The sequence below is a fragment of the Nyctibius grandis genome, chromosome Z (assembly GCF_013368605.1).
Source record: "Nyctibius grandis isolate bNycGra1 chromosome Z, bNycGra1.pri, whole genome shotgun sequence".
NCBI lineage: Eukaryota > Metazoa > Chordata > Aves > Nyctibiiformes > Nyctibiidae > Nyctibius > Nyctibius grandis.
The window spans coordinates 52789384-52815689 of NC_090695.1; the positions used below are offsets into that span (position 1 = coordinate 52789384).

At 41.4% G+C, this 26306-nt stretch overlaps 2 protein-coding genes across 2 annotated transcripts in view; both read left to right on the top strand.

The window, feature by feature from the left end:
• The first annotated feature begins 1072 nt into the window (after positions 1-1072).
• Positions 1073-11147, top strand: CCDC112 (coiled-coil domain containing 112). Its single transcript, XM_068423459.1, is given in 11 exon segments — positions 1073-1123; positions 1796-1911; positions 3698-3819; positions 5555-5644; positions 6994-7069; positions 7659-8042; positions 8857-8932; positions 8934-9204; positions 9207-9274; positions 9977-10035; positions 10858-11147. Coding segments are annotated over 11 exon segments (1344 nt in total). The 3' UTR covers positions 10889-11147.
• Positions 11148-11247: 100 nt separating this feature from the next.
• Positions 11248-26306, top strand: part of PGGT1B (protein geranylgeranyltransferase type I subunit beta) — a 46939-nt gene continuing 31880 nt past the window's right edge. The window contains 2 exon segments of the mRNA XM_068423920.1: positions 11248-11384; positions 17856-17974. Of these exon segments, the coding sequence (XP_068280021.1) occupies positions 11257-11384; positions 17856-17974 (247 nt within the window). The 5' untranslated portion in view covers positions 11248-11256.

Genomic DNA, 26306 nt, shown 5'->3' on the forward strand with positions numbered 1-26306 from the left:
GAAATCAAATGTAGGCACAGTCATAAAATATAAAGAGGAAAAATTTGTCAGGAAAGTGCTCTTAAAAACATCAATTAGGCAATAAAATGTCTTTAGCTTAGGCCATTTGGTTAGCATCTGTGAACGCTTTTGTGTTCTGCAGCTGGGAAAACACCAGTTCATAAAATCTCTTTAGCTAGAAAAGCTACTGCATGAATAGATTATTTTGTTTCTGCAGAAATGTTAATTGGCAATTCATTAAAACTTTGATTGGTATATGTGAATGAAAAACAAGATTTTGAGAGTTCCAAAAATGTATTGAATAATGTGAAGTTCTTTATTTTCTATCAGGATAATGATGATATACTCTGGTCTTCCTGAAGGAAGCAATCAATACAAAACCTTAGATCCCAACATAAATGAAACCGTAGCCGGTAACAAGAGTGCTCCACGAGTTGAGAAAGAAAAAGAAGCGTGAAATCATACATGCCAGGCGGTTCATCGGTCATAGTCAAATTACAGCTATACATGGCTCTTCCCAATTAACACCAGCCACTGCGGGAGGAGGACACAGTGCCACCCCACAGCAAGCACCACTTGCTGCTGTACAGCTGAGGGACCTCCACACACAGGATTCCTCCACACACAGCGTTCCTCATAGCCCACAGGCCAGGCCAGCGCTGTCCGCCGGGCCTGCAGCACATCACTGACGGGACACCACCTTGTGAACCCCCAGCCTGTGGCCCCAGATCTTCAAACCACCTCAGCGGACTAAAACAGCATCGCAGAAGAGCCTGGGCCTCCTGAGGCCGCTGTCCTCTCCAAGCGCCCACCGCCTCCAGCGCAGCCCGTAGGGCTTTCGCGGCTGCAGGCACCCCGCATGGCGCCTTGCCCCTCACAGACAGCGGCAGGTCTCACGCAGGCACCGTTTGGCCCTGACAACACGGGCCATGCCCTCTGCACCCAAAACCCGCCTTCCTCCTGTTGAAACCCCAGGATTTAGGGAGGCTTACACCGCCTAGACGCGGGGCGCGGCGCGGTACGGGCCGCCCCTCAGCGCCGGGGCGGGGTGGCAGCGGGGGCCACCGCCAAAATGGCTGCGTTGGCCGTGGCGGTGGCTGTGGCGGCTGCCGGGCCGCAGCAGGTAAAGGCCGCGGCGCGGGGCCGCTGCATCCCCCGCCGGCCGGGGGGAGCCCCTCTCGGCGGGCTCGCCAGGAGGCGGCCGCGGAGGGGTTCCAGCCTCGTACGAGGTGTAGGGATAAACGTGAGAAACGAATGCGAGTTTGCCGGGCTGGCCTCGAAAGGGGCTGCTTCATAGCCTGCATTCCTGGCAGTGGCTGTGTTAAGGGTGTTCAGGGTTGCTATGAATAAGGGTTGGCAATTGGCAAGGGATATTAAGCAGATTTCAGAAGGTAAGCTGGTGCTTTTCGTGAACCAGATGAAATGAGGGTAGTCTGCCTAGTGTAGATTACGTGCTTGTAGCCAGGTAGGTAGGTACTCTGACTCGCCAGACTGAGTGCCCTGAGAGGCAGGGCAGTTGCCTTGATTTAGTATTGCAGTGTGATGAGCAGCCTCTGTTAAAACAAGCTGATGTTGCTGTCTTTCCATTTTTCTGTTGAATAATGCATATTTGTATACAGTCATCAGCTTGCCATCACTCATCACTCCAGTTTTATACCTGTGTGACTTAAAATTATTTGAATTGCGACCGTATGAAACTGAAGTAATGCTGTTACTCTGCACTGTGGTGGTGTCTGCTTAAGCATTTAAAAAATAAATACTGTTTTTTAATAATAATTTATTTTGTTATGTACAGAATGACAGCTGTGCCAGTACTGCAGGTGCTGGTCGACAGTTTCAGAACTGGAAGATGAAAGCTGAACAAGCTAAGAAAGTTGAATTCATAAGAACTGCAGAAAATCTAAAAACCCAGCAAGTTACACACTTCATCATAAGTATATTTTCATGCTGTTCTGGAGGTGACATAACTCAAGGTTCAAGGTAAGAATTTACAGCAATGAAACCCTGAGGCTAAGATTTCCTTTTCAGAAGCTCAAGCAGATTGTTGTGGTTGTTACAGTAGTTGAGGATAGACTTGAGCTCCAAAATGCCCTGGTGTTCTAATTAGCATTTGGATTTGGTCAGTCATCTTTAGTAAGCTATTGCTGCACTAGATGCACAAAAGAAAGTGCCTGTGGCATAACTGAGTTCTCAGTTTTCCTACTCAGCTGTGCCTAGCCTTCTAAGGACCTAAAGCCCTTAAGACATACCAACAAAAGGGGAATTACGGCAGCATTACACGAGCTTCCTCAGAGAAGTCTGAAAGCACTTTCTCTAGAATATCTAGGCCACTGCTTTGGAAAATGGGGATTCAAGACAGCTCAGGCACAGAAGTGATTTAAATCTGTTTCCTCACATCTTGAGTAAGTGCTGTAACAACTACACTGACAGCTGAAAGAACAAGGAGGTTTCTTCTTGCGTGGATGAGCTTTATGAGGAAGAGCTGACGTAGCCATCCGGCTCCAGGAGAGGTTTGTAGTTGTGAATCCTGAATGAACAGTGACACTTAAGTCTCACAGCAGTGTTTCATACTGTCTGACTGAATCAGCTGCTCCTTGGTTATTCTGGATCCTGGGTTATGGCTCAAAAGTTGACTGCTGGGTAATGTAGATGTTCCCAAGCAGCTTCAAACAAGGCATGCCATTTAACTACAGCACATTGTCCTTCTGTAGTTGTGGTGCTCTGAAGGCTTCTAGTGCACTGTGTGGGGAGATTTGGTACTTGAGTCTGGTCTGTGAATTCCAGTGGACAGAAAGCATTTAAACTGTGAACCATAAACTGCACAGTATAGGGGTTTGAACCATATAGCAGGAACTGTCTGCTGAAGAACACAGCTGCTACTGAGACAGGGTTTCTTGGGCTGTCAGTAGTGTTGCTTAGCATTGGGAATCCTACCAGATGTCTCTACTGTGTGGCACCAGTTTCCTGCTGTTCTGATCTCTAACCTGGTGGTACCAGACTTCACAGATGTACTCAGACTGCAGTATCTGCAGTCCTTTTGAATCTGCTGTTCTGTAGGTCAAACACCAGTATACTGCCTGGTTGTAGGAAGGCAAAGCACATCCCACTCTGAGATGTACTCTAAAGCTTCAGACCTTAGTAAGAAAGCAAAAGTCACCTGCAGCGCTCTGTACTATAGATAAAGCATGGTCAGTAAGTAAGGTAGCAGCTTTAATATCTTAGTTATTTAAATGCTAAATGAACTTGAATTTGAATCTTCAGTTGCAGCAGTACTATTACTGGTGTTCAGGCTGAGGGAATGTACTTATTTTGTCTGTGCTGGGGCTCCATCTGTGTGTGCAACTGCATGAATACAGCCTCTCTCTGTCCGTCCGCTTTCCAATGAAAACTCCTAAGGCTCCCCGATAGTGAGCACACATGTAAAATTTCAGGCCATTTCAGTGTGTGAACCACTGCCTGTCAGCGAGGTAATTTCCTTGTTAACTTCTTTCTCTTGTTCATGTTCTTACGTTACTTTAGTGTGTAGGCCATGTAGCTGCAGAAAGATTTTCCTTGAAAACAGCTGTAGGAACAAACCAGTGATTTGTATAAAATCTAAGACAGATCTGTTGACGAAGCCTCAGCTGGATACTAACCTTGGAAAATCTTGGGGCATTGCTAAGTATTCATGTCTTAGTGTGGCAACCTGTTTTTCCAGGCTTGCAAATGCAGAAAAGGACAAAAATGGACATCTTTACACTAGGAAGAGTGATTTCAGGGTAGAATACAGCATGCTAGAGGAACTGGAACGTAGCATGACTGTCAGCAGGAAAACTGAAAGTAAGTGGTGTTTTATTTGGGTTTTCTGTTTGCTTTTTTTTTTTTTAGTCTACGTTGTTTGTTTAACAGTAGTACAAAGAGATCAGTTCAGGTGGAAGGTAGATGCTGATACAAGTGTGGTATTTCACTATGTGTACTGCTTATAAAGACGACTTCCACAATTCACTTGCAAAATTCAGAAGCATAAACATTTTGGGCTGTCTGTGTTAAGTGTTTTCTTTTAATCTTGAATGTGGCAGATATGACCCACAAAAAATTTTGTGGAAAGTTACTGTTTTAGAAACTTGGAATCAATTTTGTGTGTGTATACAATAAATATATACTTAAGGCAACGTTTTTCACACACCAATTCCTGCCTTTAAATATACTTTTAAACTGTTCTGTGTTTGCATTTTTCAAATTCTTGGATAATGAATATTCATAGTCTAAATAGTTCTGTGAGATGGTACACAGTCTGTCCTACAATATCTGTTCCACTACTTCAGGAAAAAAAGTGACTCCCTGGTCACGGTACCTAGATTCTTTCAAAAGTAATCAAATAAATCATGCTATACTTTCTGATATACCAGATCAAAACAAAATAAGTTGAAGAAGGGAAAGGACACATAGAGACAGCTAAAAATACATTTACCTTAGAAATTTGTATGTGTTTTAATGTGCGTCTTTTAATTAAGGAAACATCATATCTGTTACATCTTGCAATCCTTAAGAAATGTAAATATTTCTGAGGAATGACTAAGCTAAAAAGTTCAGAAAATTTTCCAAGTGTAAGAAGGGAGCATGGAAGCATGGATAGAGATATGATTATGAGATGATAAGAGGACAGTGGTGAGAGGTGTAAGGGACTACATGTGAGATGTGAAGGAGTGTTAGAGTATGATCTTTTAGGGTGTGTACTAGAACCCCCAAACTTCCCATTTGCTACATTCAGGTCTTCCAGCATCATCCATGTGCTTTTACACTTCCTGTGGTCTCAGCAGGAACTTAGTAGGGTTATGTCTTAGCTACATTTTATTACGTTTTGGTCTTGGACTCTGTTATCCCTTCCTTAAACCAAATCTTTTAGGATAGAAGATACAGTCCCCAGACTCCGTAGTACCTTAGATGTATCCAGAAGTTCATCCTACTTCATCATCATTATTGTATTTATGGACTCACGAGGAGCCATGTGGTAACAAAGCAAGTAAGTGCATGCATGCTTGGAGTACACGAAAACATTGATTCTACTTCAGTTAACACACCAAATAAGTAAATCTTGTTGAAGTAGTACATTCACATACATTTTCCAAGTTTGTTTTTTCTTTATTGCTGACTGTTTTGAGGCCTAGGTCAGAGTCTCCCTCAAAATTCTAAAGGAGGTGTCATCTGCATAGGCAGTATTCTCCAAACTCCAGTTACCTGATAAAAGGTTGGGAAAAAAACCCCACCAACCTGATTTAATCTAGGTATGACTATCCTGTTGACCCCTTTAGAAATAGGAGCTACTAGTTTTAAAATCTGTTGATGCTGTGTGGGGAGGTACATGGCCCGTGCAATCAGTTACATGCAGTTACAGTCATGTTAAAATGCTTAGTAGTATGGCAGTTTCTTATGATCAAACAGAATTTGTGCCCCTGCTTAGATGAAATCCCCACTTCATTAGGAGACTGGCAACACTTCATTGCTCTTGATCTTGTATTGAATTTAATGCACAAAGAAACTGTTAAAATTATCAGCACCTTATTTTGTTTAACAGAAGCTAAAATCCTGCAGCAGCTATCAAAAATACAAAATAATGTGAAGAGACTTCAGCGACAATTAAAAGATGTGAAGCCTACACCAGAATGTAAGGGGTGATGACAGATTTAAAAACATTTTCCTCTATAGACAGGTTTCTTGCATAGTTGGGCCGATGATTCTCCTGCAGACTTGAGATATTCCTTCTCCAGTCTGTCTGTTTTTCCAGGAATCTGGGAAGGGAAGAATGCAGAAGTGTAAGAAATGGTGAAAGATCATGCAGTTCTGTGTGGAAACAGAGAAACTTACTTTGTCTTAGAAGTGGGTTGTGTTTGTTTCTTCAGGCTGTTGAAAGCTAGGTATTTTCTATATGTAACTCTTTGCCTTATGTAAAATAAAGTTAGTATTCTCATGCTGTTCAGATATAGCTCCCTTTCATGTGGTAAGAGGTCACTGAGTAGGGTCTACAGGGACTCATTTCCAGCTGCCCACATGGCTTTACGTGTAAGTTGGAATATTCTGCGGAAAATGCTGAAACAACTCATTCAGTTTGGATGTTTTGAAATGTTTGGGAAATAGGCACTGAAAAAAAAACATTCTCCTGTGATACTCTACTATCTCATGTGGAGCTCAGATTGAAGCCCTCCCACTAGCTGAGGGCTTTCTGATGCTAGATAAAATGCATCTCATTTCATTTATTCAGGGTCTATTCTATAAAAAATGTATTATCTTCTTAAGCTGTCAGCAAAGGTACCAAGAACTAACAAGGCATGAAAGCTGATCTAAGAGTTTTAGATGATATAACTGTACTAATTTAGTTTATTATTTTTTAAAGCCAGGTTAGTTAAACTATGTGTTCAACATGTGTCTGTAGAGATGATGTGCTGGTTTAAAACAGATTTTAAAACTTTTTCCTACCATTGCAAAATAGATCCTCGCTGGAAAGCTGTCTTACCGTCTTTCTCCATATCAGGACTACAGCGTGCTGACAGTACAGGACAAAGTCTTACTTTGATGTTTCTTTGTCAGCTTTGTAAAAGTAGTGACCTGTAGGTTAAATAGGATCACTACGCCTGGTATAAACAAAGATTTGAGTATGCTTCTCAAGTCACTAACTGCATTGTTATAGAAAACAAAAGTAGAAACTCTTTAGGATAAGGCTGTCTTATTCTGTGAATCAGTTGAAGGTTACTCAGAATGAGACTTGTTTACTGAAAATAAACATTTATACTGGGACTTGCATCCATTTAGCTAAATCTCTGTGAAACCACACCTTTTCAGTAAATGGAGAGTCTGTCTTTTAAGGCTGCTTGAGATGGAAATGCATGCTTTTTTGCACATGAAATAGAAGTGTCCCAGAGGTCTCTGCAAGTGCCTACATTTCTGGATAGCGCTGAACTACTGGTAAATACTGTAGACTTCTTCAGTGATATGCTCTTTTCTTCTTTTCCTTTGTAGTTGTTGACAAGCTCAAGGAAATGATGGAAGAAGTTGAAAATGCAGACAATGCTTTTAAAGAGGAACAGAGGCAAATGTATGTTTATACATGCTTCAGCTACAAGAAAAAGTGCTTTGGTAAGACACAGTGAAAACTTTGCATTAATCAAGTAAACTGTTCCTTTGATTTACTCTTTTGGTAGTGATTCCTGTCATACGAAATCAAAACTCGCTATCCACGTTAGAATCTTGCCTTTTAGAGAGACTGTTTATATAGCTATTGCAGTGATCCAATGTAACAATCATTTGCCTATGAAAAGGCTTTTCTGACAAAGGCTGCAGAAGAAATTAGATTGTGGGGTCTTTGTTGTTGCTGTTGTTATGGTTTTTTAAGTGGGTGGGGTTTTTTTTCCCTTTCTCTCTACTGGTGTCAGGAGGGGACTGAGTGAGTTGTTTGAGTGCCATAAATGTGTGCTTTCACTAAAAGGGTAACTTAATTCTGATTGTGTAGTGCTTTATGATGGGATCATTACAACCATGCTGTCATCTGTGTTACCACTTCAGTTCTTAATCTTTGAAGAATAGCTTGTGTGTGGCATTGAACAATTCCAAAATTCATTTTCAGTGAATGAACAATGAATACTGGATTTCTTTTTTTTTCTTACATTTCAGTGTTCTCTTTTCAGATACGAACAGCTTTTGAAGGAGGAAAAAACTGCTATTAATGAGCTCAGTGTCTTTGAGAGAAAAGTAGAACTGTGGGCATTAGGCAGCTCAACAACAGGAAAAGTTTTCAGATTACCATCAGCCAGGGACTCACTTGATAAAACACTGGAAGATAATCTACCTGAAGAAGCAGTAGAGTTTGAAAGATTTCTTCAGCGAACAGGAGGGTGACAAGGAGGCTGGGATGATTATGATCATCAAAATTTTCTGAAAGTATGGACAAAACACAAAGGAAGGCTGTCTTACGTGGATGAAGCCCTTGAGTATCTCTGTGGAAGAACAAAAGATATTGTACAGCATGACAAATGGTATCAAGAATTTCTAATTTTACACGAAAGGAAGAGGTAAAATAACCTCTCGATGGCTTTTGTAGCTTTAAGAAAAAGTACTTATTTTTAAAATGTATGCATTTCTTATATTTGTGTTTGCCTCTCTGGTGGTAGTGCTAGGTACATTTCTGTTAAGGTTGATGGTATATAACTGAAGACGTTAGCATCCTCAGCTTGCCAAAAATATTTGTCTTAAAGAATTAACGAGTTAAGCGTAGACCTAACAACACACTGACGTGGGCTGTGTATTGTCAAAGTGTATTACAAATGCTTTTGATGGCAGTGGTCCAGCAAGTTAGATACCAGTCCCAGACGGTAAGTGATCCTCTCTGTCTTGTTACATCTATCCGTAAGAATGTCTGTCCCACCATATAGGCCATATACCTATGCCATACTGACATAACGAATTATGATTCCTTCAAGACTATCCATCTGGGTAATAGAAGATACACAGACATAATAAAAACCGAATTATAAAATAGTAGGTGGAATTGTTAATTTGAAGAAAAAAATTACGACCTGAAATATGTTTGCATTTAAAAAAGCATGTTACACCAACATCCATAACTACCCAAAGTTAATATGAATGCCGTAACTTAAATAATTTTAGCAGGCACATATTAAACCTGCCTGTGTGATCCATAAAATAGAAAAAAAAAATGTGAGAAAGCAGACATAGGTGCTTCTTTGCCTTAAGTTTTGTCTTTAGTAGACTTTTAATTCCTATCTGCAGTTTGTATCCTTGGAGCATATGTTTTCATCAGACCAAATCAATGGGAATGTGTAAAATTTTCATGAAAAACTTTGGGTTTTTTTCTGCTCTTCTCTTGCGGTCAATTAAGAATTGGAAAGAAAAGCAGCAGCAAGAAAAAGAAGGCAACTTGAAGGAGAAAGAGAAGTCAGAAAAAAATGCTCAAGGAAGAATGGCTACAGCGTGAAGAAGCTCAGAAGCAAAAAGCAGAAGAAGAAAGAAAAAGACAACAAGCAGCAATTGAAGCATGGAAGAAACAGAAAGCAATCACATTTGCAATGGAACAAACATCACAACTAAAACTAGAAGAAGAGAAGGAGAAAAAGCAACAAAAAAAATGCCAGCGCCAATGCCACATGAAGTTACTGTTGGAAAGGTATACCTTGCAGAAGAAAGAAAAGGAGGAACTTGAACAGCTTGAAAAGGAGGAGAGGAAGCTGAAAAGGAGGAAAGGAAGAGAATTGCTGCAGAAGAAATTACTAAGTTTCAAGAGCGTGTGCGTAATTACATCTCCATTTATGCATGTTTTAAATTTGCCTACTTCCTCCTACAATATAATCTGTGAAACACTTTCTAAAATCCAAGTTTCATTCATTTAAATCTGTTTTTGATTCACTATGAACAACAGCATGTTACAAGAAAACAGTATGAAACTTTAGACAAAAATGTTCCTTTTCTTCAATATCTTAAAGTTCTACAGGATTATTCAAGCCCATATTTCTTTCTACATATATAAGTGTTTTTATTTACTTCAATGTGAAAATGTTTGGGAAAAACAGCTTGGGCTGCGTTGCTGTCCATGCTGTAGAAAACCTCAGAAGACCTGATTGTTGCATGCAGATCTGAAATAAAGAGATGTTTGAAGATGCAGCAGGTTTCAGTAGCTGTAAGGTCAAGTTAGATCCCATGTCAATGTAAATCTGATTACTGGAGAACCAATATTATTGTCAGCATTCACACTAGAGTTCATTTTTATATACAGATTAAACTACTACAATCCGTTTTTTTTCAGAACTAACTAATTTGTTCGTGCAGGACAAGCTATAGCAAGTAGCTACCTAGTGTAACCTTATTCTGTACTATGACAAAATAATTTCAAGACAAAAAAGAATTAACTGTGAAAAGGCTGCATACATATTTTCATACAATTTGTTACTTCCAAAGACGAGTTTGCTTTTGTATTTGTTATATGTTTCAGGATCTGCATAAACTGGAGCTAAGGATTCTACAAAAACAAGCTAAAGAAGTTAAGAGAAGGTAACCTACCATTTTTTTGTTTTAATCTAAGTGTGTGAAGCTTGGTTGTTTAAGCCACCTTTTTCCTCACTGATCTAAAAAGCAATTATTTTTACTTATCTAAATGTTTGATAAAGAAAAAAGAATTTAAATAGTAAGTCATGCTTGTTATCAGGAGACAGAAATGCAGCAGGCATCGTTGTTCTTGTGTTTAAAAAAAAAAAAAAGGCAAGAGAATTTATTTATCTCCTGGCAATGTTTATTCTGGGTAAAGCTTAAAACTCATACAAATGAGCTGCACTATGGATGGTGGTGGCTTTTTTAATATATTTTTTTAAATGGTTTTCTACCATTAGTTAAGTAGGCTGGCTTCCAGGAGAGTTTTGGGAACGTTGTCTGGCTTTAGAGTTTAACCTTTTTAAATCATTAAAATTAATGACAGCAAGCAGTTGTTGCGCCTCTTACTGATTTCATGTTTCTGCCATTTCCTGCGATAGTGTGGAGGGAGGTCTCTCTCTCGATAGCCAGCGGTGCTTTCTTTACTCTGCACCTATTCATATGATGAAGACCTAATGAGTGTATGTAACTCATTCTTCGATCGGTGAAAAAGACCAGGGTTTTTTTGTTTGTTTCACACTGAGGTCGAGATTCATGTAACCAGAGACCGGTCCAGGTTGTACAGACCTACCAAGGGCTGGGAGGAACACACGAAAGAGATGGCACCCACAGCTTCAGAAAAGCTTTTCTGCATCCCTCATAGGCAGGGAGGAAAACGATGGACGCGTAGTATGGCAAAAACACGGTGATGTATGAGCTCCTTATGCTGCTCTGCGCTGTTTTTAGAGCTGTCCCAGCCTGGAGACAAGGCTTATAGATGAGCACCTGCAGGATGACGACTTCCTGACCTGTGAAGCGGCCAGCAGTCCTCAGAAGCGGTCACAAAATGTGCTTGACACAATGACGTGTATTAGCTTTGTATTTCGTGAGCGTCGGATTTGAAACGTCATCTGTCAAGACTAGCAGGGTTTGCGTGACGGCACGCGTTTCCGTCGGCGTTCACAGCGCGTCTCCGGCAGGCTGCCACCTCCCGCAGCGAACGGGGCGCAGACACCGACCGCACCACCTCCCCTCGCTCCCCCGGGACCCCGCCGCTAGCTGCCGCCGGGGCGGGGCCACGCTGGCGGTGGCGCCCGCCGCAGAGCGTGACGCAGTCTGTGCGCGCCGGGCGCGGGCGGCGGCAAGATGGCGGCAGCGGCGCCGTGCTCCGGGGAGGCGGAGCGGCTGGACTTCCTGCGGGAGCGGCATGTGCGCTTCTTCCAGCGCTGCCTCCAGATCCTGCCCGAACGCTACTCGTCCCTGGAGACTAGCAGGTAGCGGGCCGGTCTCCTCCTGCCGCGGGCGGGCCGGCCGCCTGACCGAGCCGAGCTCGGCTCGGCGCCGCGCCCGGGCGGCGGTCTCCGCCGTGCCGGCCTTCGGGGGCCTGCGGGCCCCGCCGTCCCCGGGCTGGCGGCCGGGGCCTTGGCCCGCCCGAGTTGCCCTGGAGCCGCGCGGTGGGAAGGCGGGAGTGACCCCGTTGCCTTTCGCCCGGCGCCCCCCTGCCCGTCTCGGAGAGGCGGTGGCTCTTCCCTCTCCGCCGGGCGGTCGCGTTGACGGGGAGTGCCTCCTGGAGAGCTGCCTCCAGCGGCGGTGCGCAGGGCGCGGCACCGGCCGCCGCGGAGGCCGGAGGGAAACCGCTCCCTGTCAGGGTGCCCGCCAGCAGACGGCTCCAAAAAACACGAGTTGGTGTAGGGATCTAGTCTCTATGCTCGCTTAAAGTCCCCGATGTCCGCGAGGGAAGACTTGTTGATCCTTTTAATCTCTTTTCAGTCCTGTGCTTCACTCTTTTAATCCACCCTGGAAGCCGATTTCAAAATAAACGATTTAGGCCTTTTGTCGCTCGAGGTCAGCAAGCAGGAGACTCTTGTTTATATAACAGTAACAATTTAAATCTTCATTGGCTAGTATAAGAGCTAAAGTACTAGTGAAGTATGTTCCTCACTTTGAATTAGAGGGACACTTGTCCCTTTAATGCTTCGGTATGCGTTTATTTCAGATTCTCAAAGACTTCATGTAAGGCAGGCCGTTGCATCTGAGGCACAAGAGGATCAATAACTTGATTGTCAAGCTGCACCTGATAAAAACCTGGAGACAGGTAGAGGGTTGAGAGTTCAGTCTCTTACTCAACCAATAAAATTATCAGATGCTTTTCACTTTGTAATCTCCTGCAAGTCATGCTGTGAAGAATGCTTAATGGCTTTGATCAAGTTTTCCTGCTAAATCAAGGTTTATTGCAGTTTAGATCACAAGCGCTTGGCAAAAACATGTAAGGACTAGTATGGGTAGTGCCAAACTGTGTGTGGAATAACACATAACTATATTCAAAAGGAAAGTTAGAAATTTTGTTTTCAGAGGTGTACATCATTTATTTGTTAAGAATTAGACCATGTTTCAGCGTACTTTGTCAGTTCTTTTCAATTAAAGCAAGAGGAAGTCTAGGCATGCCATACTCTTAATTCTTTCTAGGCATTAAAGTGCAGGGTCCTGCACCTAGGAAGGAATAACCCCATGCACCAGTACAGGCTGGGGAATGACCTGCTGGAAAGCAGCTCTGCAGAGAAGGACCTGGGAGTTCCAGGGGACAAGTTCACCATGAGCCAACAATGTGCCCTTGTGGCCAGGAAGGCCAATGGTATCCTGGGGTGCATTAGGAAGAGTGTGGCCAGCAGGTCGAGTGAGGTTATCCTCCCCCTCTACACTGCCCTAGTGAGGCCACATCTAGAGTACTGTGCCCAGTTCTGGGCCCTCAAGTTCAAGAAAAACCAGCAGCTACTGGAGAGAGTCCAGTGGAGGGCTATGAAGATGATTAGCGGACTGGAGCATCTCTCCTACAAGGAGAGGCTGAGAGAGCTGGGTCTGTTCAGCTTGGAGAAGAGAAGACAGAGAGGGGGTCTATAAATGCTTACAAATACCTTAAGGGGAGGTGTCAAGAGGATGGGGCCAGACTCTTCTCAGTGGTGCCCAGTGCCAGGAGAAGGGGCAATGGGCACAAGCTGAAACATGGGAAATTCCATCTGAATATGAGGAGGAACTTCTTTACTTTGAGGGTGGCAGAGCACTGGAACAGGCTGCCCAAGGAGGTTGTGGAGTCTCCTTCTCTGGAGATATTCAAAACCCACCTGGACACGACCCTGTGCAACATGCTCTAAGGGAACCTGCTTTGGCAGGGGGTTGGACTGGATGATCTCCAGAGGTTCCTTCCAACCCCAGCCTCTCTGTGATTCTGTGATTCAAGTTACAATAACATGTGGGTGTATTAGAATCATAATGCAAAGGGCTAACCTTGGCCACACTGACATTATGCAGAAAGGCTAAAGAAATGGGGTTTGTTCAGCCTAGAGGAGGGAGGATCAGATCACAGTCTTCCATTTCTGAGAAACTAGTTGCAGAGAAAGATGGAGGTGCTCCCTTCACAAGGGAGCAGGGTGACGGGGCAGGAGGCTATGGGAATGAGCTGCTTCAGGGAAAATTTTCTGAATGTAGGAAAAATGTTCTTTACCATTACAGCAGTTAACTACAAATAGGTTGCCCAGTGAAGTGTGGAGTCTCCCTTGAAGACTTGGCTTGTCAGGGTCCTGGGCCATCTCATCTAAGGCCCCGCTTTCCGCAGAAGGTGGCACCAGTGATCTCCAAAGGCCCTTGGCAACCTAGACTTTTCTGTTCTGTGATGTACATTGCCAAGCTGTTGCAGTTTGCCGCTGTGCTGAAACAGAGGCCCTAGTTTACATGGGGTCTTCCCTAATCTTACTGAATAATGTTAATAATAATGCTAATTGTTTTGAGAACTCTTAAGAAATCAGTGAGCTGTCTGAGCTTAAATTTAATGGGTGGTCATAGTAGGCACAATACATTAAATAATCAGCGTCCAGCGTATTGTCCATAATGGCTGTGCAACACTGAATAAACACTGTTTTCTGAAAATTGGAACTGTCAGTTTGAAACTGTTTCAGGATGCCTTCATTTTTGGCTAATGAGCACAATCTAAGCCTTCAATTAGAATAAAAATCGCGGTCATCTAAATTCGTGCATTTTTTGAAATCATGAAGTTTTTACTCAGCCAGAGATTTTGCAGGTCTCTTATACTGATTTTTAGATCAGTGTTCTGCAGATGTACATACACGTCTGTTAACAAATTCTAAGTGGGGCATTGAACCATAAATGTGTCTTCCCCAGTTTGACCTTGAGGGTACTAAGTTTGCATCTTTTGACAAATTCAAGGTCACTGAGTTCAGCAAGCCTCCTGAGTGGGTACTGCTGCAGAAAGAAGTGCTCTTACCCTTTTATTCTTGCCTCCCTTGTTCCTGCGTTTGTGTGGTTCCGTGGTGAATTATATGGGAAACTCAACTAAAGTAAAGAGAGACTTGTAAAAAAAACCCATTTGTCAGTGAGTTGTTTTTGGTTCACTGCACTGCAGCAGAAACAACCGCATTTATTGTCACCAGGCAGGGTGGTAGAGGATGAAGTTTTCCACACAGTGCTGATCCATTCTAACTTAAGCTGTAGTTTGTCAAACACTAAGGGAGTAGGTACAACGATAAAGAAATTTGTTTTCATGTTCTTTACTCAAGTTCCTGGCTCAGAGCCTTCATAATTATTTTTCTCTGTAGCTATTACATGCAGCATCAGCATCAGTAGTTTTTAAGTAGTCTGGTTGATAGTGATTTGTACATGATCAGTCTGTACAGTGAGGTTTTGCAGGAGAATGCAACTCTCCTGGTCTCTCCCATGTCTTTCGGATTGTGGTGCTTCATGGTGCTCTTTATAGCACACTCACTTTCTCAAATTGGTCACTTCAGATGCTTCCTGAATTGTGTTGAGAAATTTTAGTCTTTGTCCATGCCAGAAGACAAAGAGCTCTGAATCTGTCATCAGAAATGTCTTTACTTGCTTGTCTTGGAGGGGAACTTAACACAAATTATACCTGTTTTCTAAGTTTTTGGCAGGTCAATTAACATAAGTTTCAGCCGTCAAGCTTTGATGCTTGACTTCTTAAATTGACACACATGCAGTAACTAAAGTGGTAGAAGGCCTGAAGTAAAGATACAGAGAAAGTGATGCCAAACTTAGGGGTTGTCTCAGAAAGGCCTGCCCTCGGTGGAAGTTGCTGTATATAACGTTTTTACACTTCATGCTGTGTGTCAACGAAGGTACTGCTAAGAGTTGTCTTTGTTAGTCTGAGGACATGTGTCTGTTAATTTTCTGTGAGGCAGGATAGCGTATGGAGTAAGGATGCAGTATTTAGATGGCTTTTTCAGGACCTGTCTATGTCCAGTGGTGCCGTATGTGCTTGCCCATCATATGTGAATTCCAACACACTGTATGGGCTGTTCCTTAGTCTTGCTGGTACTATTAACACAGAGAATCAGCTCTAAATAAATAAACTGAAACTTAACTATTTTTACATTTTACATTCATTTGTCTGATATATGTATTTTGAAGTACAGATGAGATTTATTCTCTGTCTTGTATGTACAGCCTTGTGATTTTGGACCTCGTCTGCAGCAATTTCTAGTGCTGGAGTTGGCGTGTTGTTTGTGCCTCGCTGGAAGTAGCTTAGCTGGGTAACGTAGTGTGATAATGACTTTAAGTAGTTTCAGTAAAAGATTGTCCAACTTAGTGTTTGTGAAAATCGCAAAATATGTGCAAGGTTTCAAAGCAATAAGTTACTGTAGCTGAACAGTAAACTCCTTGTTTTTTTGTAAAAGTAGTGGTTTAGCTTGAAATAGTGGGCTATTATCCAGAGTCAGATTTTGGGTTACACAGATCTGATCAAAAGCTGGTACAAGCCTTGAAGTGTTAATTTTGTCCTTTGAAGGACAGTTTTTTAGTCATCAAATGGCTTAAAAGGTATTCTTGTTCCATGTAGAAATACTTTTGTGTGCAACATACTTTTTTTGGCTTTCTGTACTCAAAAACTTTATTTGTAATAATAACAGTAAAGAGGCATATTTTAGAATGCAGTGATTACAGGGTAAGTTTATACTTTCTGCCATGAATACTTGCAGTAATGGTGCTGCACCTGTTCAGTGTTTGGCTTTGGTTAGTTAGGTTTTTTTTTTGCAAGGACCCTGGAGTTGCAAGGAGGGATTTTTTGAACAGGGAATGTTCACGTTCAATATCCAAGCAGATTATAGATTAAACCCTCTTGTTTGTAAGAGTGGTATGAAAAGCAATGCAAAAGCTGAGGGTCAAAGTAAAAGACAGGGTAAAATCAAATAACCTCAGCTCAACAAGTCACCTTTATTCAACTGAGTTGTGGCCACTGCTTGTGCTCTGTAATTGTAATCCTAGGTGATAACAGTTTTGAAGCAGAAGTTGTTGACTTAAATTCTGCTTGTGAATGGCCACATGATGACTATAGCAGCCAGTCAGCCCATTGGTAGGAACGTCATTCTTTGAGGTTGTGCCATTTTATTGAGATCAGTGTCTGCTGCATCATCATTTGGCTGCTGTTTTTTAATTAGAAGAATTCTCTTGGAGGTGTGTTTTGGGCTGACTCACATCACCATTTTTTCTTTGGTCTTACTGTTTGTGGTTCTGGTGCAGAACTACATGCAGAAACTCAGTGGCTGTAGAGGCTTCTGTCTCCTCATCTTCAGAGGTGCCTACTACTGATAGCCAAGGTGGCTCATCAGCTTGTGAGGTAACTGCAAATTATAACTTAGTCTCCTAAGGAAAGCTGGCATTAACTTTTGTTTTTTCTTAGCATGCTAAACTAGTTTCTGGCTGTGTAGCAGCTGTTTCACAATCCACCATCTTATCTGGTGAGAGGAGAGCAAGAATTTCTAGAAGAAGGACAGGCAGATGCAAGTGTAGGTGGCAAAATATACACCTAGCTAATTTTAATCTGAGTCAGAACTTCTGAGGTACCATCACATGAACATTTTCTCTCATAGCAAGCTATCTCAAGTTCCTAACCCAGTGTTATTGCTTTGGTGCTCTGTCAGAGCAAGTAATGTAGCTGTTTGAGGGGCCGTGCTGTAAGCTAGGTGGCTGCAATGGTTTGGGGTAAAAACAAAACCTTCAAAGAAGGTATTGGTTAACAGGTATGGTAGCACACGTTTATGGAAGGAAACGAGATGTGGGCAAGACAGACATTCAGCATGCTGGCTACTGTACTCCTGTATTGGATACTTGGATTTGACATGCTTAATTTTAGATGTTTAATTAAGTTAGTCATCTAGGCTCCTTTATACCAAAGGACAAGAACTAAGTACCTCTAGGTGGTAATTCATCCTGTGTCCCTGTTTATACATTGGTTGGTTACAAAGGAAGCCTTGCTGTTTGACACCTAGCTTCTAAGCATCTGAAATTGGGTTTGGAACGCAATGAGAGGCAGGTTACTGCTGTTCAGGGTTGCCTTGCACTTCCTGCATATTTAGAGGATTGTTCATGTAAGAATTCATCACAGAGAGCTAGTGCTCCATATTTTAGTAACTTAGCTTACTTCGCAGTGTTTTTTTCAGGTAAGCAGACCCTTAGGTTGATGTCTGAATTGGCATATCATTATTATATAAAAGGAGGGGTTGCTTATATGAAAAGCCCTGTTGAGACAGAGAAATGTTTACAGTACAAAAACCATACTTTTGCGCAGTAGATACATTTCATGCTTTCTGAGCTAGGCACTATATGTTGCAGCACTGTCAAAGGCTGAGAATTCATAGATATTTTTGTTTCTGCAACCGTTTGTTAATTTCCCCATGATATTTATGGTGGGAAGTGTAAGTCTTATCTTTTTCTTTTAGGTTGACAATTGCATTTTTCGCTCTCTCTGGTCTGGATATGTTGGATTCCTTAGATGTGGTGAACAAAGATGATATAATAGAATGGATTTATTCCCTTCAGGTCCTTCCCACAGAAGACAGTGAGTGAGTTTTTAGTTTTTTTATTTATATTAACATCTTGACTTTTGCTTTTCACCTGGGGTACAGTGGATGGCTCTTGGGTTTTATAAAATACAAGGTTGACCTTCCTGAAGTGCTGTCCTGATAATCTGAGATAGCAATGTCGAGCAAATCCTAGAAATAGATCCCTCTAAAGTAGTAAAGCTAGAAAAAGCAATTAGTTTGGCTTTTTTATGTATATGAGGTGAAGCTATGAAATTAAGTTGATGACAGTATAGAATAGTAATGAAGTTGCATCTTTAAGCAGGAACATCTCAAAGGAATGTTTCACCTGATTCTAAAAGAAATGCATATGTTACATAAGTATTACAAGTGTAATAGTGATTACATTGGTTTCCACTAATTGTGGCTATGCCAGGAGCTCTGGACACAGGTGTGGTTATTTGGAACAGCTTTTGGAAACCGGGAGGTGTAAGGCTAAGAAGCAAAAGCGATAAACACAGTTCCTGCTTTAAAATGAAGAATCTGTTCCTTAGATCTGTGAAGGTTAAATTTACCTGAAGTTTTAGGAGGAGTAATGCTGTTGCTGCATCCCAACTGTCCTCAGACTGGGAGGTGCCCAGCAGGTCCAAGCAGGGGAGGGAGCACACAGAAAGCGTCCCTTTCCTGGTGACTTGACAGAAGTCAGGGAGCTGCTGCTTCTGTCGGCTAGGTGGGATTGGCAATTCTTGATGTGGCAGCGCAGGTGAATGGCTAATAGCAGTAGAGGGGGTGGAAGGGAGGGAGGTGTGGGCGAGGCACTGCTGTTTTATGACAGGAGGTGCTGGCATGTTAAGTGGTGGTGTGGGGATAGCTCCAGGCTGGTCTCTAGAGAAAAGGTAATTCCAGGTGCCCATCTGTAAAATCATGAACATGTACTTTGTATATTGCATAGTTGTAAAATGAAAATTGTGCGTTTCCTTACAATATCTAGTCTAATTATATACTACAAATTAGGTCTCTTCCCTAAAAGCAGTTTTATGAAATAAAAGCAGTTTTATGAAGTAAGCATATGAAAGTCAAGGTTGTTGATGCTTGATTTTTTATAGTGATAAAAAGATCCCTTTTCTTATTCTGGCGACTTACAAACCATCAGATCCACCGCAGGCATTAGCTCTAATAGACTTGTCTTTTCTTGTGTTGTATTCCAGGACTGATTATAGAAAATTAGGGGTTTGGATCACGTAATTATTCCCACAATGTTTTTAATCATGAGAAGGTTCCTGTCCCTTAGCGTTAAAAAAAAATTGTCCAGGGTGTACATGCTTTGTTTTTAGGAGTTGCTCCCTTTCTGATCTTTATCCCAGTCTTCGGGAGTGTATTCTGAAAGAACAGTGAAGTTTACAAGAAGATATATTAGAACAGGCATTTTTCGTTTGTTTGCCTTTGGTAGCATGCAGTAACTCCCAGTAAGGTTTTTTTCTACCTAGCCGATGTTTGGAATAGTCCCATTGTCAAGAGCCTCCTAGGGAGGGCAGTGTAAATCTCAGCACGCAGATGTGGAGGCTCACAGTCCAGGGCACAGCTGAGATGTACTCCTTCTTTTTCTAGCTATCATCCCATCATAAGATTACAGGACAGTAGTTTTGCAGAGGATGCTTTTGGCAGTGTATTCTGTGCTGTAATAAATCTCTCCTTTTTACCAGAACAAACTTCCCTCCAATCCTGTATTTTTGTATCACGTTGTAAGAACTCTCTTCTGCTTTAGCTCTCTTGCTTTTGGTAGTAACACTACTCTATCTGGTCACTTAACCCCTAAAACTTCAGAATTATTTTTATTCCATTTTTACGTCATCTAATGCAAAATATAAATGATACCAACAGCAACAAGTTGGATACTGGATGAGTAAATGTTCAGAAGGGAATGTATACCCTCCTGTAATGTCCACTTGCAATAAAATGTATTGACTTTCTGTTTTTTAATCCTGGGCGTGTGCAATATTTGTGAATTGGCAATCTCCCAGCAGTGGAGCTCTGACTCCTCTTTTGGCCTGTTTGAGGAAGTAGCCAAACTCTGGCAGGCTGCAGCCATGAAGCTTTTTGGTTTCAAAATGTTTGTGCATCTCTAGTTAAAGAGAATGGTGGCTAGCTTGGTGCATCAGAATCTTTCCAGGTTAAAAAAAAAAAATCTTTACTTTGCTTTTAAAGAAACATTCTATTGCAGCTTCTTTGACGTGAAAGTCCCTCTTTATTACGTATTTCCTGGAATGATGAATTCCAATAATCTTGCCTGAAGTAACTGTATTGTACTTGATGTAAGTCTTCATTACTTTTGGCTCTGAGACTGAAAACCTATTTAAAACTTACATTTTAAATTGGAATACATTTTTACAGAATCTTGGTTCTTTGTTTTTGATCGCATCACTGGTTGAATTCCTAAAATGAGCAAAAAGATAATTCCTGTAATTCTTATCAGAAAAATAAGTTTCTCTGCTGTTCACATTTGTCCCTCCAAGGCTTCCATATCCATAACATTTTGGTTTATTTTTATTTAAAGCAGATTTGCCATTTCCAAGGTGGCAAATTCAAATTATTTTGAGAACTACTGCTGCCTTACAGTCATTTTTCCAATGGATGGGAGACAGAACAGTTGATGCTCTGCAAACTTAATATCTGTTTATTTTTGTCAGTAACTATTATAGCAGGTGTACTGGCTGGGATAGAATTCATTTTTTCCATGGTAGCCCGTATGCTGCTGTGTTTTGGGTTTATGACTAAAACAATGTTGGTAGCACACCAGTGTTTTAGCTATTGCTGAGCAGTGCCTGCGCAGCACCAAGGCTGTCTCTTTTTCCCCCTCTGCACCCCTTCTCCCCCAGCAGGTACAGCCAGGGGACACAGCCAGGACAGCTGACCCTGGACTAACCCGAGGGATACTCCGTACCATCTGACACCATGTTCAGCAGTAAAAGCTTGGGAAAGGGAGGAGAAGGGGGGTGATGTTTGTGGTTCTGGCATTTGTCTTCCTGAGTAACCCTAACACGTGCTGAGGCCCTGCTTTCTCGGGAGTGGCTAAACACCTGCCTGGTCGATGGGAAGTAGTGAATGAATTCTTCCTTTGCTTTGCTTGTGCCCGCAGCTTTTGCTTTGCCTGTCGAACTGTCTCTGTCTCAATCCGTGAGTCTTCTCCCCTTCTCTCTGTTTTCTCGCCCTCCCATGAGAAGGGGAAAGTGAGTGGCTGGCTGCGTGGATGCTCAGCTGCTGGTTGGGGTCCACCCACCACAGCAGGGCGTTACAGAACCTGGTAGAAAATTGAGAATTTGATGGTTTAGAATACTTCTTAGATAGAATCTCACAATATACTGTGATAGGTTTAGGTAACACGTTTGTATTTACTGCTATGTGATACATCTGATGGCTAATGAAAGCTTCAGTTTAGAGGTTTGTTGCCTTTGAAATTTTTATGTGAAACTAAAGCTCATGAATACAAAGTGGTGAGATCTTTATCTAGCTGAGTAAGAAAGCAAATATATACTCTGCACCTAATTGAAATGCACTAAAGGAAGCTAAAGATTAAGGTCTGTCAGGATGGACTGGATTCTTCTGTGAGTTTATTGTAACTGTGATTCAAACAAATAAAGTCCTTTAGGTACCATAATTTCAGCTCAAGTGTTTTAGAGACTGACTCAATACCAATTCTAATTAGGAGGGAGTGGCATGTTACACACACAAGCTGACCCTCACACAGAAACCTACCGTCCTTAGCTGAATGCTTCGTCTCATTGCTGTCTTCTGCTTGTTTGAATGGCCCCTGTCTTCTGTGACTCTTGCAAAATAGTTTGGCTTTATATTCCGTAGATTTTGGCCATTGTTAGTTTTCCTTCACCTTTAGTAAATGCTCTGCTTAGGTGCATGGCTAATACATGTTCTTGTTTTGTTTGTGTGTTCACTGCAGAAACACCTCGCTGTGTTTCCTTTTAAAAAGAAGTTGAAATCTTTTTTCTTTTTTCATTTTGAGGCGGGTGGTGCTCTTTTGCAAGCCTCATCAGAAATTATACCTATTTAGACTAAGACATAGTTTTTAAAGCATTAGTGAAATTGGAAAAAGGTTGACAAAATACCCTGTTTCAACTGCTTGTTCTTAAGATTCTTATCATGTCAGAGCTTTACTGGTTTTCCTCTCTTAAAGCAGCTCCTAGACAGAATTGCAAAGTTATTTTAAGTGTCTTGAAGTGCAACTCTTAGCAATGTGGGAAAGTTGTATCCCAGTTTCTTGCAGGTCACATTTAAAAACAGTTCAGCACTTCTGAAAGAGAGTGAATCCAGAGCTCTGTACTAAAGCAATCTAATTACAGGCAGGCAGTGGAGGCACACTCCTTGGACCTATTCTTCTGCCATCCTCCCCCACAGCAACACTAGCACTTGTTTGACCCTGCTTACGAGCTGGTTTAGCTTGTTGAAGTGGCAGAAAAGCATGCATTTATTTATCTAACAGAAGGTTAGCCTTGTGTTGCATTGGTGATCTGTGTTGGCTGCGAGTGCTAGTGCCAGCCCAGTAAGGGAGGGGGAAGATTGTCCTTTTTGACAGCTGGATGCTTCACCGGCTTTGCTGTATGAAGAAATGGTGCCAGAAGGCAACCGAGACGTGTTTCATTTGTGGCTCTGAACACGCCGGACCCATGCATAGCAGGCTGCAAACCGTTATACTGCATCAGGGACCTAAAACTTCTGTCAAAGTCTAAGTTTAGATTTGTAATATGCTTCTTTACTTGCTTGCCAGTACTGAAAAAAATTGATAAAATGCCATTGACTGTTTTTGAGATCATTGTTACATGTGAGCTTTCTGATCATGAGTTTCTTGAGCAGAAATACGACTTTTCCTCCAACATAACCTTCTTTAATGGCTGCACTTGAAGGATTTATCTGGATGTATAATGGACTTCCATGTTAGAGAACGCAACTTTGCATTTTATGACATATTCTAGTGCTTTGATTCGTAAGAATAATTATTTTTTAGCCCTAGTGCAGTAAGAACTGCTTATGCTTACTTTTGTCTGGATGTACTGACCGTGTCAGCCTATGTTAAAGCTATGATTGTTTTTTTTATATTAAGATGTTAATGATGTATATAAGCTTGCTTCTGTACTTAGCAAAATGAGAAAAGCCTTGGAACCAGAGGAATGCATAGGTAGCCTAAATGGGAAGAAGCAGTGGTAAAAGTTACCAATCTTCCCATGCAAGACAAAGCATAAAAGACAAGTAACAAAAATGTCCCATCTGTAACAAAAGAGCTCCCAGCATAAGCCGTCTGTGGTCATCACTTGGAGCTCTGTTACATGTCTGAAGGATTTTCTGGCCTGTGCATACATGGGTGTTTTCTTTATGGGAAAGTCTTGGGTCTTGATTTAAGCCTGGAGTCTTTTAGTTTGGGAAAGGGGTCAGTTTTCTTGAGCTCTGTTGTCAAATGTGAAAAGTTTTTCCAGGTGAGTTTTGTTCAGCTTGCAGTAGTCGTTGATGAAACGACTATTTATTTATTACTTTTTGCTCTGTCTTAAGCTCTTTCAGTAAGTGGTTAAATATGCGTCACTCTGAAAGTGAACACTAGGTGGTACCGTTTGGTACTGTTTCATAAGTGCAGTTGTACTTGGTGCTTCAGGGGACCTGCTGGAGCTGAACCGGTCATTCCAGCGATTTTTTGCAAGGGACATAAACTACGATCATATCCTTTTAATTACGGTCTGTTTAATTTCTGATTCTGTTTCTGATTCTGACAGGCTGTTTGTGCTTGAGGAAAGTAGGCAAGAGTTTGATTAGTGCTACTAAGCTAGTACATAAGATAAGAAGTACACGTACTCTGCAATAAAATAGTAAAACCAGCTTCACAGAAGGTGAAGTGATGTGCATAAACTGAAAGACGGTGAGTTTTCCCTGAGTTCCCTTTGATTCCCATTTGGTTTTGAACGTCTGCATTCACAGGAAGCTAAAAAGAAGTTTGAGACATGGCGTCAATGTGCCAGAGTCATCTGGTTAGAAATAGCTGTTTTCACTTCCTGTTTTAACACTTCCTTTATCAGCTCAGCATTCTATTTTTTAATTCAAGAATTGTAACTAGCAATTTAGCGAATCACTTGTAATGCTGAAGGTCTAGGAAGCATCTATTGCATGCACATTAGTGACAAAGATTTTTTGTTTGGAAGAGGGTATAAAATTCCCTTTAAAGAATATGCAGTAGTAAGGGCATTGAAGAGCCATGCTGTTCTGTCTCTCCTAGAAGCCAGTGTGTAAAGTCTAGGATGGGAGATCGGAAGTCACTGACATAAAGAGTCAAAATAGATTTTAAAATCAATGATAGCAATACAGTTAAAAGATCCAGCATTTTAAAATTACCAGTGCTGGTTTTTAGTTGGTAGCAGTTTAGTAGTACAAGAAAAATTTTAAAATACTACATGAAAATTGAACATCTAAAGGGAATAATAGATCCTATTTTCATTCATGTACTTTATTTTTAATCTTTTTCATAGTAGCTGTCAAGTCAGAAGCCGGTCAAGTGACCCACTAACAGCACACTGTACTTGGGTTTCACACTGCCATTTCTGCATTGATAGTGAATTATAAGCTACAGTCTAAAAGGCTGACGATGAGGATCAGTCTTTCTTGGATGAATCCTTCCATCTAGCAACTGCCAACTGAGTTCTGTTTGACTGCAGAGCGGTCCTAATTGTAGCACATTTTCATTTGCAGCAGGCCAGAACAGCTGTGTGCCAGTAGGCTAGCAACTGTTTTCTGGATGAAGAGTTTCCACATTAGTGCCATTTCAAAGTTAATTTTGTAGTTTACTTAAGCACTTAAGAGACAGATTCATTTTTACTGAAAGTGGACCAAGTGAATGGTGATTTTTCCACAATGTCACTTAGGAAATCTGATATTTAAGAAGCAGGAATTCTACTTCTCCTCTTACTGATTCATTTACATTGTGTCATTTTTCAAATTGTGGTGCTTTTTGGGCAATGTCCCTCAGGACTTTACATTAGCCTTTAAGACTAATATTTATTGTGCTTTCTGGAACCTGTTGCAACATGTAGCGCAAGGCTTTGACTCCAGAAGCTAACAGACAAATGTTCTCTGCTGAGAAGATTTAGATTATAACAAGATATAATAGTTACGCATTTTTTGGTCTACAAATACGGATAATCTTTATGCTTTCTCTTTGTGGTATGACTATAGCATACCAGTTTTTAGTGCTGGCTGAAATCACCTTCATTACACCTGTAGAATCATTAAAAAGTACTTCTGATTGAAAGGTGGTTGAAGGAAGTGGAGAATTGCAGGTGGGTTTTTCTTCTGTTAAATAATAGTTCATTCCATGTAAATTAGATCCAAAGACTTGTCTGGTAGAGAAACTTGCATACTTCAACTACATTGAAGTACTTAGACTGATAAAATCTTCTAGTTTAAATATTGCACGCATGCAGAATGTATTTAAAATTAGAAGCTGATGTTCTGATAAATGACACCAGAACTGGTAGACCACATTGCACAGTGATGTTTTTTAGGACTTTCAGCTTTATAACTATTCTTGTTTGGTTAGTCTTGTGCAGTTTTCCCTAATCTCCCTGAGGATTTTTAAATTAAAGGGTGAAGAGCTGGGGGGGGGGGGAGGAAGGAGAGAATTTAAGAACACCCAAGTGCTGTTGAACTACAGCACTCATTAGGCTGTTAATTTCAGAGGCTGAAGAGAAAAGTAGTTGAGTTTTTGCCATGCAGAAGCAGATTTGAGCCTTGCAAACCTGTACTTGGCTCTAGACAGTGTGTGGTGCACACTTCTGTATGCTGCATGCTCAGGTACTGTGACGCATTTAAAACAAATTATACTGAATCACTAACAGAAATGTTTGATAGCTACAGTGGTCTTGTACCTGTGTTTTGGGGGAGAGAAAAATGGCTCCAGTTGAAAATTTGCCTGTCACATCATTTTAACTATTTCACTCTGACAAGATTGAGTTAGATCGATGCTAGCTTAAAACTGCAAACAGTTTGTTTGTCCTTGTACATGTTGCAAAGTATATTAAAACAATTCTGCTTGGGAACAGACAGTATTACCAGGCAGGAATCCAGAGAGGAAAAAAATCTGTTCACTCTGAGCCCTTTTCCAGGGGAGCAATCTTTTTTTTTTTCGTGTGTGTGTGTGTGAGCATGGAAGATGATTCTGTGCTGATATGAACACTATATTTCCACCAAATCAAAAAAACCTATTGCTTTGTCACTACAGCAGGATCAAGTTTGCTTGTGGTTTTCTTTGTTTTGTTTTTTTAATTAATCAGCGTGATAACAAACTGAGGTTGGGAACATACTGAAAGACACATGCAAACTCTA